Source organism: Parasteatoda tepidariorum, chromosome 3 (assembly GCF_982258835.1).
Source record: "Parasteatoda tepidariorum strain Cologne lab strain chromosome 3, Ptep-v5.0, whole genome shotgun sequence".
Lineage (NCBI taxonomy): Eukaryota > Metazoa > Arthropoda > Arachnida > Araneae > Theridiidae > Parasteatoda > Parasteatoda tepidariorum.
Genome location: NC_141757.1, coordinates 18,399,847 through 18,414,890, shown reverse-complemented (window position 1 = coordinate 18,414,890; position 15,044 = coordinate 18,399,847). Strand labels below are relative to the sequence as shown.

At 25.5% G+C, this 15,044-nt stretch overlaps 1 protein-coding gene across 3 annotated transcripts in view; it reads left to right on the top strand.

Annotated features, from left to right (window-relative positions):
- Positions 1-2,581, top strand: part of LOC107455260 (uncharacterized) — a 59,638-nt gene extending 57,057 nt beyond the window's left edge. For all 3 annotated transcript variants that reach the window (XM_043045663.3, XM_043045666.3, XM_043045665.3), the window contains one exon: positions 109-2,581. In XM_043045663.3, the coding sequence (XP_042901597.2) occupies positions 109-154 (46 nt within the window). In that variant the 3' untranslated portion in view covers positions 155-2,581. The remainder of the gene's footprint in view (positions 1-108) is intronic.
- Positions 2,582-15,044: the final 12,463 nt, after the last annotated feature.

Below are 15,044 nucleotides of genomic sequence, written 5' to 3'. Positions count from 1 at the left end.
ATCTCAAGTAATATCTAATATCCAATATCTCAATTGTAAATACTCACTTTCTCTTCAGTATCACTTCATTGTTCTTCGCTAATTTAAATCATAAAACCTTCTATGCAGATACATGCTGGACCTTGCTATGATTCAGGTGTCTCTACTCCCCTAATTACTGAAGTTATTTTGGTGATTCTTAAAGTGAACTATTCCAAAACTTGAAGAAAGAAGATATAATTAGGACTTTTTTATATTAATTGCTTGTTTTTTCTCATAATACATTTTTTCGAAAAATTGCTATTATTCATATAGCTTTATTTAAGCTATTTTACCTCCAAATCAAAAGCAATGTGGCTGGTATAGTTTTTGTAGTTTTGTACAATGCTATTTGTATTTTAGCTGTTTTGCAAACAGGTAATGTGTTCAAATATAAATGTAAGTGAATTGTTGAGTTTCTATGCATTAAAGTAAAAATGCATGTTTTTATTCATTTGCCTGTGTCTGAATTTTATATTTCATGATTCTGAAAATTTTGAAAACTCATCCTTGTTACTTCTGTAGTTTATTATTGTAATCATACAAGCAAATTTCTTTTTAAAAGAAATCTTTGATTTTTTTAAATCATTTAAACATTTTTTTTAATTAATCTTAAGCTGTTGTGTATGAAGAAAAAATTTTGTATTTTATCTTTATTGCTTTTCTGTCTGTCCTTGCATCAGCTTTTAGATTTTCAGTTTGCGAGGGATGAATCAGTGTATAAAATTATATATTTAACAAATGCTGACAAAAAAAATTCTATCACATTTTTACTTGGATTTTTTTTTTTAATTTGTTCAGTCATTCTCTTTTGTTGAGTGCATTTAACGTGTAGCTAATCTATTTCTTCAATGAAAGACTCATTTAAACCTAATAAGAAGCTTTTTTTTCTGGGAGAAGACTATCGGGATATTTTATGCAATCCGTTTGTGTTAGCCGATAGATTTTTCCTTTTATAAATGTTTTGTATTCAGTTTGTAATTTATTTTTCCAGTAAGTGATCACCTATGTTAGTTTTTATTTTAAAAAAATAATAATATATGTAACAAGCAAATTTTCTTGAATTATTCATTTTCTTCCTCCATAGTTTTTTTCTTCTTTTCAAAACGTTACCGAATTTTAACATAATTAACATCCTCTGAGTGCTTTTGCAGATACATCATTTATCTGAACATCAATATACATCATTTCTTGCTATTTGACATAATGCATAAAGCTGTTTTGCTGACAGTTTCCTTATTTATTAATCCAAAGAAAGTGGTTCTTTGCATAAAGGAAAGACAATTAAATAATGGAATGTATGTTAGCTAAAATATTGTGATTCAATACTGCTCACAATACTATATATTATTTTTTGCACTTTAAGTTAGTTTTATCTTTCTGGTTCTTTTTCATTGGTCTTGTTTTATTTTTTTATGGTTATTTTTTCTTGAGATATTATTATTAAACTTTCATGTTCTGTAAAATTTAAGATTTCTTACTTGGTGTCTTTACACTGGTAAATTCACTTTACTCAGTTACTATTAAAATTCAATTGAGTGAAAACAATTTTTTGTAATTGATTGTAATTTTTTTATTATTATTAAAAGGACCACGTTCATACTTTTGTAGTATCGGATAATAATTAGCTACTATATGAATTAAATTCCATTTCTTTTACCAATATAGGGAAATGTAGCATTTAATTTAGGTAGATTTGATCTGATTCTTCAGTTATTTATTTTTGCAGCTAATTTTGTACTTATTCAAAATTTTAATTTGACTTCTCCTTCATTTGTGAACAGTGAAATTCTGTTTTCTTTGTGCAAAATATTTTTAATAGTGATTGTTAATTCTGTCTGCTTTTTATTTAAGCATATTTTTCTTTCGATTCATTTTCAGTTCTGATTCATTTGTTTGTCAGTCTATATTAAACTGATAAATTTCTCTTTGGTGGTTTTGGAAAAGTTAAAATTTTAGGGCTTCTAAATTATCTTCATAGTGATTGTAAATTTTCTTTTAGATTTTGTTTCTTTTTTCGTCCATGTTGATAAGTTCAAAGAGTTTTAACTGGGTTATTTTATTTAATTTAAATAAAGTATTACTAATTTGCTAGTTGACTCTTAAAAATTTAAGTTTTAAATTACTTAGCTGTTTATTTTCTATTTATTTTTTTTAAAAAGAGAGATATGTTGTCAATTTATTTAAAACTGTGCATTCGACGATAATTTTTCTAAAATATTTACAATTATATGCAGTTTACCTGCAACATCGCAAATTAATTCATCTTTGACTTATACTGTTTAAAAAATGTATCAACTTTGAATATACATTGTCATTTCTTCAGTCACATTGCTTTCTATTATCATGGAATGTTGAATTCCCATAAATATGTTCTATTTAATTTAATTGATGTTATAATATAGCCTTTCCTTATGTTATTACTATATTATATTTTATTTTGTATGAAATGATAAATGTAACAAAAATTTCAATCGACTTTTGTTTTGTGAATTTAAATGCATCTAAGATGAAGCTCTGAATAGTTGTATTCTGATTCAAAAATTAAAGAATTATAGAAATATATTTTGTTCTGTGTAAACTCAATATTTATTATTATTTAATGTAATTCATCTTATTTGCTTTTGTTGTGCTTGACTTACAAATATCTATTTAATTTTTTATAATACTAAAATATTGTGCTGATGCATATTTCAGCACAAAGAGAGTTAAGTATCTTTGCTTTTATGTTGTCAAAATATTTTTAATGTTTTAAATTCAGTCTTTAATTCATTGAAGGACTGAAGATTGTATTTTAACAAAACAAAAATTTATCTTGTATGATAAGTTTAAGACCTTTAAACTTAATTATCTAATAACTTGTGTTTTAGCTCATGATTAATATTTATTTTTTTACTTCATCAATCGAACTGTTTTAGCTGCCCTACATCAGGTCTAATTTATTTATTTTTAAAACAGAGTTTCTGACACTAATAGTAATCTATGTTAGTATAATATGATGTTCAACTGCCTTATATGAAATAATTTTTTTCTTAGAATAAAAGTATTTGCTGTATTAAATTAATTAATTTACTTTTAAGTACTTATGAAGTATGTTATAAAAATGTCACTTAGCAATTCTTGTTGTTTATTGTTCTAAAATTTTTATATTGCATCCTCCAATAACTTTCTATTTGTCTAATTTTTTTTTCTTAACTTTTCACAAGAAGAAAATAACCATTGAACTGTTGGGGTGTAATCTTTTATTATAATTCAGTCTAACTTCCTATAACATTGCAGTAATACTAGGTATACTAATAACAACAGTCATGATGATTGACATTAACATGTCGAAAGGTAAGATTTTTTTCTCTTGATGGTTGGACCATATGGTTTTTATTTGTTTACGTAACTAAAAGCCATTTTTTTATGGTAATTTATTTAGGGTTTGTGGTTGGCCTGGTTTTCCTGATGAAAAATATTTTGTCCTGATTTATAACCTCCCAGTTTCAGCGAATGCAAATGCAGATTTTAAATAATCAATTTTAAAAAATCGAAAAATTTAGATTTTCGATCCGACATCTATTTTAATTAATAGAACTAGTAAAAGTAACAAAAATTTAATAGTTCACTCTTAAAGACTGTTCAGTAATATTTAACATAGTTTACATAGCATGTAGCCTTATAAACAACATTGTTTCAAATTTTTATGCAATGAATTTAGTGACTGTATACTGATTTATCATTTTCAGCAAATACAGTAACAAATCTTGTAGGTGGGATTTTGTAGTTTCTCATTTATTGATTCATCTCTTACATTTAATTATTGATGTATGGAATTATTATTTAATTTATACTGGTTTTTTGTTTTCTTTTATTGCAACAGTACTGTAAAATGAAGGTATTTATTTCAAACATTAAACAACAAATTTTACTAGGTGACTTGTTTTAATATATCTATGAAGAGTATTTATTTTTTCCTTAATTTGGTTTTTATTGATTTTGTTAGTTATTTGGAAAAAAGGTGAAAATTAATTGAAGATAAAATTTTAGTTATTTTCCTTTAACTTATGTTGCTTAACATTAAGGTTTTTTCCCCTGTAAAAAAAATTTTTCAGTTGTATTAATCTTAGAATTTATAACTAATAAAAAATTTTATTTGCATAAGCATTCTTAAAATAATATACAATTATATACCTATGTAGGAAGAAATAATTATTTATGAAATTTTCAGAAATTTTACATCCATCAGAATTAGCCTTTTAAAGTTATACCTGTCGGTGGATAGCATCGTTTAGGACGAAATTGAATATAAGTTTAAATAAATCTTTTTAATTTAATTATAAACATTTAGAAATTGTTCAAAATGTGTCACTCATTTGTGTAACTATTCTTTTGAATTTAAAATTTTAATGCTATTTGTATTAAGTATCTGTGTTACTCGGCATGTTCTACAAATATTTTGATATATTTATTGCTATTCTAGTTTCAGAAATTCTGTTTTGGATTGCATATTGGATCTTTTTGCATTTTATGAATATAATTTTTAATTTTAAAAATCTGGTCATTTGTATAGAAAAATATAATACATATTAGCATTTTTATTTTATTTTTAGCAGTTAATTTTTTAAAAAAATTTTAATTTCTTTAAATTAGACCCTGGAAATGTATAGTTCAACTTTACATATTCAAACAAATTGGGACAAACCTTTTTTATGTAACTGGAGTCTTCGAATTGCAATACTAAACCAGGCGTAATTATTACATTACTTGATAGAAATGATCTTTTACTCACATTTGAAGACTAGTTACTAATTTTTTTGACCATAAGATTTAATCTGTCAGATGCATTAATAAATATGTTAGGTTGTTATTACGTTAACGAATATATTAGAAATAAAATTACTAATAAAAGCACCTTAATTTTACTTTAACTTACAAAAAATACTTACAAATTTTTTATTAAATATGTTTTGTATTGTAATTACGCTTATTAGATTGATAGACATCTCACATTGATAAGAATATAGATTGGGTGGATAAGCTACTAATGAGATTAAGCGAATCTAAGAATAGCTTTTCAGCTAATTCTTATTCTATGAAGGAGAATTTTTCTCCCTTTTATTATTTTAAATGTTTTTTCTCTCTTACAATTGCATACATTTGCAGGTTTCTTATTTGTTTTAACTTGCTTATATTTTAAAGTAAGAATTTCATCAAAAATAATGATACTCAGAGTTTTCAAAATTGCATATGTTAATAGGTATAAATAAATTTGATTTGATTGGCTGGTTTACAATAAAAATGTTTTCTTGGAAACAGTTTTATCAAATAATAATATCTGGATTTTCATACTGCATTATTAGTGATTGTAAAGTATACTAGCTTGATGCTATGAAGTATTTTTGATTTTTAAATATATATATGTATAATATATGTTTTTGACCGTCAGTCTAACTGTAAAGGTTCTTGTTTATTTTGGAAAAATAATGGTTGGTTTTTAAAAATAAGTGCCCATGCTATACCTTGAACTGACTTGAAGTTTGCGCTAAGGTATTTGTCAGTATTATATTTACACATTTTCCCCCTTGAAAATAGGACTTTAATTATTATTTTTGGATTATTTTAGTTCTATACAAATGTATTAATCAAGGAGAAGCATTAATTCTCTTCTTTTTTTTAACTCTACTGTTAAAGGTTTAAAAGAAATCTATGAAATATTGCTTCTTTTTTTTTTCATGTAGCTGGAATCTTAACTTTTTTAGTGTTTTTAAATAACAAATTTTTTACAATTTTTAAAATTTCTTGAGGTTATTAAATATTAATAGATATATCATTTAGAAGATTTAAGATCAAAACTTCTTCGCAATATCGTTTAGCATATATCTAAAAATTCAAAACTGATTTTCTAGTTCATAACACTATATGCACGGTTACAAAGGTAACTTTTATTTATTTAAATGAAAGTGAAGTCAAAAAAAAACAAAATTTTAGTTTTTAGGAATAAACTTATCGAAATTAATGGAGCTTAATTAGGAAATATTTGTTTTTAGTAACTGTTAGAGCAATAATAGCGCATTAATTTACGTAAGGTAACTGCTTTACATTTTTAAATACACAATGAAAATGAAATTTAAGTAGTTATTGAAATTGACTGCTTTTACGTAGATGGGTTACCTTGAAAGTTATTGTGCTCCATTTCACAGAGCTAACTTAAATTATTAATTAAAGCCTAGCATATGTAGAGTAGCTTATCTTCCTATGCTAAGTTAAGCTGTTCAATTCATCTATATATTTGTTTGGGTCAAGAACAGCAACAAGCCATGTTTCTACATATATTTGGATTTATATTTTGTTTATATTATTCTGTTTAAATAATACCTAAATTTAATGCTTCAATATGTAATACTGATTGAAAATTTTAATTGAAATCTCTTAATTTAAAAATAAGTATTTAAAGTAGTCTAATGCAAAGTGTGTCCTTCAGAATCCACTTGGAAAAAAGGGATCCAACTGAAAGCAGATTGTATTTGCTAACATTTCAAAGCTGAAAATATATTGCTGATTAGTTTTTATATATGTATGCATACACGCATACCCTTTGCATTTGATTGCTTTAAATTACTTGTATATATATGCACCATATGGTTATACATGTATACCATACTGGTGTTGAAAAAGAAAAACAAGGCAAAATCCAAGTAAGCAACATATGTGAGTGACGTTCAATCTATTGCTATTTATTGTATGTATGCTTGAATAAGTTAAAAAACAAAAATACTTCTGAAACAGTTTAGTATATTTCCATTTTCACCAACAACTAAAGTTGTAACAAAGTCTGTCATTGTTGGAGCTTATTTCAGTGTTTATTGATGGTATTTTTCAGTTTTAAGGAATTATTTATATCCAAACTTTAAAAAAAAAAATGCATTTTAAATAATTTCTTGGTTAAATTCTTAAATTAATTCTTCTTATTAAATTCTTTCTTCACTCTAAAGTAAATATTTATTTCAGCTGTAAGGTTCGTGGCTTTTATTTTTCATAATTTTCATAGCTGTCATTTCATCCAAACTTTTAACAAACATTTTTTTTTTTATTTTGTTATAAATACTTATCAGACATGAAACAAGTCATATGAAAATGTCTTTGAATTAGGGGTAGATTTTTATAAGGGAACTGTGTTTAGCAGCTATGTCAATTATGCTACCCCAAATTTGCATCATTTTATTCCCTTTGCAGCAAGTCCTGGCTGATTTTAGGGAAACAATTTTTGATAGATAACAGTTTTCACTGTTATTTTGATTTTATAATGCTATAACTTCATTTCACGATTTCGGGAAAATTGAACTGATAATTGACAGATTATTAAATAATTCCATTATTTTCAATCAGCTTAATTTGAAGCAGTTCTTAAAAATTAAAATATTTCTTTATAATTTTTTTTTTTTTTTTGATAAAAAAAATAACTACATTTTTCCTTTAAAATCCAAATTCGTGGTTCTCAATCTTATGCTAAATTCTGTAAATATGTGATAAATGGTTTGTTTATTTAATAATAGTAAATTTATTTTTAAGGGGTATTTAACTCTTTGAGCCTTGCTTTTTCCTAATTTTAAGCTGCTAGCTTTCATGCAAGCAAAACCAGTTCCACATGTTATCAAATTGAAAAGTAGTGCTTGGTAGAGAAATTTCAGTAAAATTCTGCTCAGGAGCTCAATAATCAAAGATACAAGCAATCAAAAAGTAATGATTATAAAGGTAAATACAGTAGAGAACCGATTATCCGGAACGATCGGGACTATCGCTATTCCGGATAACTGATTTTTCCGGTTTTCTGAATCGCTACAAAAAGCCATTTTTTTAGTGTTGAACTGAAAAAATAAATATTTGGAAATCTTAAAAATAAGAAAAAACGATGAGGTAATACACTAATGATTATTTCTGAAATGATGGTAAGGTAAACATCTTTCAAAAAAGAAAGAAAAATCTTATGAGGAAAAAAAAAAATTGCGGGAAAATTTATCGAATTTCGTTCCGGTTTTTTGGTTTTCTGATTTCCGGGTAACGGATTCTGTACTGTAGTAAATTTTTTAAAAAATTGAACAGTACAAAAAAAAATTTATTTGTTAAAGCAATTTTGAGCTGTGTAACCATAAAGTTATGACTTAGAAGTTATTGTCAATAATTATTTTTGATATCAAATATTAATGTGTAAAAAAAATTTATGTATATTATTTTACACAAGCTGGTATTAAGGGAATCTGATATTTTTGGTTTTGTAAGGACAATGCAAAATATTATTTATCAAACCAGGATCACTATTTTAACAGATGAATAATTGTATTTTAGGCCTTTTACTGTGACCTGTTTGAGGTATTGATTAACTTATAATTGAGTAAGTCCAATAGGTAATGAAGATTCAATTAGCTTTAATTTGACTTAAGACTTTTTTTTCAAAAAAATTGTAGTCCGTTGCCTCTGGCAATTCTTTTTTACAATTATTGACTGGGAAATACAGATTAGGAATTGAGAACCCCTAATCTAGATCATTTTTTCCAGATAAAGTAGATTATTAAATGTGGGTTTTCTTTCTCAATTTTTACCAGAAAATATTAGAAAACAATCAAATGTAAAATATTAATAATTATAATTATCTTTTCATTATTCTCTGTTTGAGGAAGATAAACGTTTAAGATGATGAAACTTCAATTTAATGTAATTTGGAAATTATATATTTTCAATATTTCAACCTCTTGGTAATCAAATTTTTAAAAAAATAGGCTTTTATTATAGATTTAGTAATTGAGTTGTAAAAATTATAGCCTTCACCATGTTAAAATGGTAAGTTCCATTTTTTATTTCTAATCTGTTTTTATTATTATTATTCTTTTAGTTGAAATTTATAAATTTGCAAATCAAAACTGCTGCAATTGTAAATTTAAAAAATTGCAAATACTGCTAATGCCAATCAAAATAGTTATTAGTTCAGTAGTCACGGTTAGTTATTATTGTTCTAAAAAAAGTTCTGTTTCAGTGTGCCATTTTGGAGTTAAGAAAATCTTATTAATGCATGTATTAACCAAACCTATTGATTTATGATTTCATTATATTATGATAAGCATATAGTTACTATATTTTTATGAGAAATTTAATGAATCTTCTGAGCACTTTTTTTTTACTGAAAATTTTGTTAGAATTTTTAATAATTTTTTAGCTAATGATAATGTTTAATTTATTTGGGTATTTTTTATTTTCTTTCAAATTAATCATTTCTCAAAAAAATTAGTATAATTTTACAATGACGGTTTGGTTCTAAAAAAAAGAAAAATGATTCTAATCAATTATCTAAGAACCTTAGAATAAATTTAGAATATTAAATTGCGTACCAAACTTTACTTATGTTTATAACAATACAATGTGTAATCATTAACTAGTTTATTTTACAAATGCATATAGTATAAATCGCACTTGCACTTAAATTTGATTTGCATTTTATGTGTATATATATATTTGTTTGAATAACTTCTTGTATATTTTATTGTGATAATGCAGTTTTTCTGTGTATTCTAAACCTAAGATTTATATACTTTTTGTAAATACTTTTTAATCAATACATTACTTTCTGGTTACTATTTTGTCCTGTTTTTAAGTTACTTCTTGTTGGCAAATTCTAGAAAAATGTTGTTCATTTTAACGTTCTGCTTATTTATTTTTAATTCAAGGTTCCTTATTAAAAGTAGTTAATGTCTTTTCACTTAAAATATTTTATGAAGTTAAATACAAAACGTTGATTTCTTATATTTTTTTAATACATTTTTTTTCGAAATCGTGGTGTAGGCATGCTTTTGTACCTATCAATTCTTTTTTTTTTATCTTTATATTCTAAGTGTGAACTTACATAACTACTAACTGTGAACTTACATAAATGTAGAACAGATTTTCTTTATTAGTACTATTTCCCTTATATGGTGGTATTAAAATCTGCACTTTTTGAAATGTTGGTAATCAGTAAGGCCCGGATTTTGATGACATTTGCATTTTTTGTCTTTTAGAGCATTTTTTTAGATTTATAGGGCATTTTTCTTTAAATTTTGGGGCGTATTTTGCATTTTAATGCATTTTTTAAAGTTTTCTGTTAATTTTTTCCAATTTTTATTATTTTTTATCAATTTTCATTATTACACTGGCTTTCAAACAATGAAGAAAATCTATAGGATATTAACAGGTGAAGCAAAATCTTTTCAAATTTAAGAAGAATTGTCAGTAAGTGAGACCGTCTTTTTCAAGTACACACCTATAACATCAGTAGACGTTGAAAGAAGCTTCTGCAGGAATGAAAATTTACTTTCAGACAAGAGACGCTCGTTTACATTTCAAATTATCAAAAAACATTTAATAATCCAATGCAATTCTGATATTTAGTAATATTATGTTACTAATATTTTGGTGTTATATCCATCAAAGTTTCTATACAAAAGAAAAATATTTTGGTGTCAATATATTTTCCTTTTTTTGTTATTTTAGGATATAAAACATATTTTTCAAACTTTAGTTTACGTACAACAAGTATTGCATTGCTTTATATTTTTTAAATGACTCATAATAATTTTAAAGAAAAAAACATTTTTTTAATTCAATATTTTTACTTTATTTAAGGCAATTTTTGCATTTTTAAGGGCATTTTTTGCACTTTTTAAGGGCATTAGATGAGATTTTTTAGGTCATCAAAATCCGGGCTCTAGTAATCAGTTTTTACACTTTTGAGCGAGCACTCACACTTTTGAGTAATTTTTATATATTAATCCATCTAATCTGATTAAATCGCCAAACCTTTCAAATGACTGACTATAGTATTTTCATAGTCTTGCATCTAAAATTCTTCAAAAACTGGCTGGTTTTATATTGTTGACTGAAATTGATAGGACCTCTGTTAGGCATATTCTAATAATGTTAAAATCATACTTTTTTTTCATTGTTTTAATGCTGTGGCATACTAGGCCAGCAATACAATGCCTGTGTGCTGCTGTCTACACTTTTTATTCACAAGCAATGCAGATAGCTAATTTTAATCCAAATATTTTATATAAATTGTTACAGCAAGCGTATATTGCTTGCTCATTGGTTAGGCATTGGGCTGCCATTATGAAGGTTTATGGTTTAATCATCAGTGTGGGCTTGAAGCCCATCCAGTTTCAGATGAATGGGTACCAATTTGTCAGAGATGCAAAGACAGCTTGTGCATAATGCCGACCACTTTGCCACTATTATGCTGTTAAACACAATATTGTGAAGACTTAACCTTCTGACTCACACTGTACTGTATCAAGAATGTTTATTTTACTGTAGTAGTATATTTACCCAGTATGATTGATACATTTCTCATTTTTGCAAAATGTGTCAATCAACACACATAAGACCATTGGGACACATTTTGAGATTAAAGAGTTAATTATCACATAAAACTGTTATGATGAATTTTAGACACCAGATTGAATTGTCACCATTTCATTAAGAATTTTTCATGCATTCAGCTATTAGATAAATGTAAGAACAATTATTCTTTCAGTAGTGTCTAATATTGCTGTTGTACTTAACATAACTTTATTTTAAAAGTGAGCTCTTTCTATTTTGTATTATTAGTCCAGTGCTATCTTTATCACCTGCTGATATTTTTTGAGGATAATGCTTTATTTTTTATAAGAAATAAAGAGAGTAGTTTCATACAAAGGTTCTTGGTATGAGGTACAAAGGTGAACAATATTAATATTTTTGATATTGTTGCACTACAAACTAAATTGGGAAAAATTCGACAAAGCATATCAAGCTATATTCTGATACATTTTTTTTCTATATAGTACACCACTTTTTTACAAATAATTTTAATAAAATTGTGTAAAGTTTGCTATTATGTAATTTTTAATAGATTTAAAAAAATTTGTTAATATATCAATGTTTAAAATATTTAATTTCTAAGAATCTATGTTTAAAATTTTTTTTAAATTCTCTCTTTAGTTAATATGAAATTTTGACGCAACCTAAGGACTGGGGACTAAATAGCCTACAAAGCCTCTTCTATTAGCTCTTGTACTATCATTAATATTAATTTTATGATTGCAATATTATGTGTCATATGCTTATTCGTTCAATGTTTTATCGTTTTATTTTCCTTAGGTGAGAGTGAAAAATTATTTCTTTCATCTCAATTTTTTGTATTTCAGTTTCAATTAATTATATTTCTTTCTATAAAATGTCTTTCAGGTTAAAAGTTATCTCTTCATATGAAGTATAATTTTTTCTAGTCCAAGAACTATTTAAGGTGAGTGTAAGAAACAGACATGAGTAAAAAAAGTTTTGCTATGTAAAACCTTTGTTTTTAAATAAGTATTATTTAATTTAAATTCCTGTTTGTTTTTTTCCTTCTAATAGACTTTTTTTTTATATATATATATATAAAAAATAGCCGTTTTACACTTTTTTTATGTTACTCTAGTTCAAACGTAGATAAAATACCATTCTGTGCCATTTTTACTATCCTAGACCTTAGTGGTCTTTAGTAACTTGCTTATAAGCAAAACATATCTTATTTAGAATGTTTTCAAGATAATCGTAAAAAGAAATTGTTATTCAATTTTAATTAGCTGTTCTTCTTGCTCTTTGTAAGAGCTATCTTTTTTTGCCATATTTATATGTTAAAAATTCTATGCATGCTACTTAGTTTCAAAAAAGTATTTAAAATTGTCTGTTCTCATTTTCCTATCTTGGCCCTTGGTGGCATTTAGTAGCTTTGAATTGTTATAAATACTGTTAAATATATATATTATGTTTAAAATCTTTTTCTATAGTTATTATTTTTCTTCATTAATGAAAAAATGCTTTGCTAAAATATGATTAATTTTTATATTATGTGATATATGCATGCAATATTATTTTCTTTCTATATTTTTCTGTTTTCTTGTGCTTTTTCAATGAATTGATTGAAAACAATTTTATTTTGTGATTCATCTATTTTATAAGTTTACATTTTGAATGTTTTACGTAAATGTATTTTTAAACACTTTGTTGATAATGAGCTTTTGGTGCAGAAGCTGTTGGAAATGATGTGGGAAAACAAAACTGTTGCATTCTGAAATATATTTATAAAAAAAACTTACGAGCTATAATGAACACCGTACATATCATAACCATATTTATGTATGAAATAATTAGTATGCTTAATAATATACTATGTGATGACATATCAAAAAATATAGTTATCCTTCCTATCTAAAGCAATAGTTTGTTAGTTGAATATATATAAAATTGTGATTTTATTAATGCTCTTATAGAGGGTAAACTATTGCACTCTGCAATTCAGATTTACATTTACTCATATATTTTAAAAAATATATAATTAAACCATATGATAGCTTTCTAGCAATTATTTTTTCATGACATTGTATGACTAATTGTTTAACAACAATCAATTAATCTATACTCTTTGCAAAAATTGCAGAGTTGTCATTTGTGACTAAAAAGCCTAATAAGATGACCATTTTGAAGATATGAGGACAATTTTCGTTTAAATATAGGCAGAAACAACTTTTTTGGTATAAGTTAAGAAAAATTTGTGACTTTTTTCCAGTTAGCTTCTAAAAAAAAAATCACTATTTTTTTTTCATTGTTACTCAATCTTTTTCTATCTGCAGTATGATGGTCAATATTCTTGTGAAACTTATTGTTTCATTAAATTAAAAAGAAAAGAAGCTACATTTTTTGCATATTTAATAATAATAATTGGTTTTAATAAAGTAGTATGGGTTCAAAGTGAAAAATGAAAAAGAAACATCACCTTGAATAACTTTAGTTCTATAAATGCATTTTCTCAAATAAAGTACCGATCATAATGATTTAAAAAAGCAGCCTCAAAAACTCGATGGTGAAGAATTTCAGTTAACATATTGTTTAAAACTAATTAAGGTGTTAAGATTGCAGGAGGGTTGGAGAATAAGAATATTTTAATGCAGTTGTGCTGTGCATTTGGCTTTGTTACCATTAAAGTTTAAATAATGTGCAAGATAATTTTGAAAGATGACTAAAGCTGGTTGCCAGAGATAGCTAGTTTTTCACTAAAAAGCAAATTTACAACTCAGCATAACATGATTAATTTATTTTAAAATGTCAATAATAGCATACGTACTCATAAATTAGTCATTTTATCAGAGGCATATTAGGGTTAACTAAAAAACACTTAGAGAATTAAGTTGTTTTCATCTTTTGCCTAGTGAAATACAAAAACATTGCTCATTTTAAATTTACTTGTTTGTTTTTCGTTTGTGAACTTTTGGTACTGTCGTTTTTATATTCTAAGAGAATGCCTCAGTATGAATTTAAAAATTATTGAAATCAATTACTGCTTACATTACAACAAAAAGAATTTATTTATTAAAATTTTTTTAAAGTTAGCATATAGTTTGTCTATAGTAAGAACTGCCCTAGCCATTTGTCTGGACCCGTGGTGGTAACTATGGTTATAAGGTATAACTATTTCTAATGGAGGTTACTGTTTTAGAACTGGTTTTGGCCAGAAAAAGGGGATCTTTTTCTTTGATTTATTTTGTTAGTCCTAGAGGAAAGAAATGAGTATTTGCGTCTGAAACATTGTTCTGAGTGTTCTATTCCTTTTTCTTTTTTTTTAATCTTTTCACTATTTTAAAAGTTTTCTATTTTTCATCCTTTAACTTTTTTTCTGCAGTGAACTGCTTTGAAAAAATATATAGATTTAGAAATTAATCCATCTGAAAACCAGTGAACATTGTTAATAAATAGTGAAAAACTAGTGTGAAATTAAAAATTAACATTTAAAAACCTTCATTACCCTTAATGTGAAAATATGTTCGATATTTTTTTTTTGTACTAAAAAAACAGAAACCGAAAAGAAAGAAATATCCATGCAAATCTTTTGAAAGTTCTTGTATCAGATGAAATAAGTCTCCTACTGGCAGCTGAGTCAGCCAATTTGGTAAACTTCCTTTATAATCCATCATCATAAACTTTTCTTTTTTCTATAG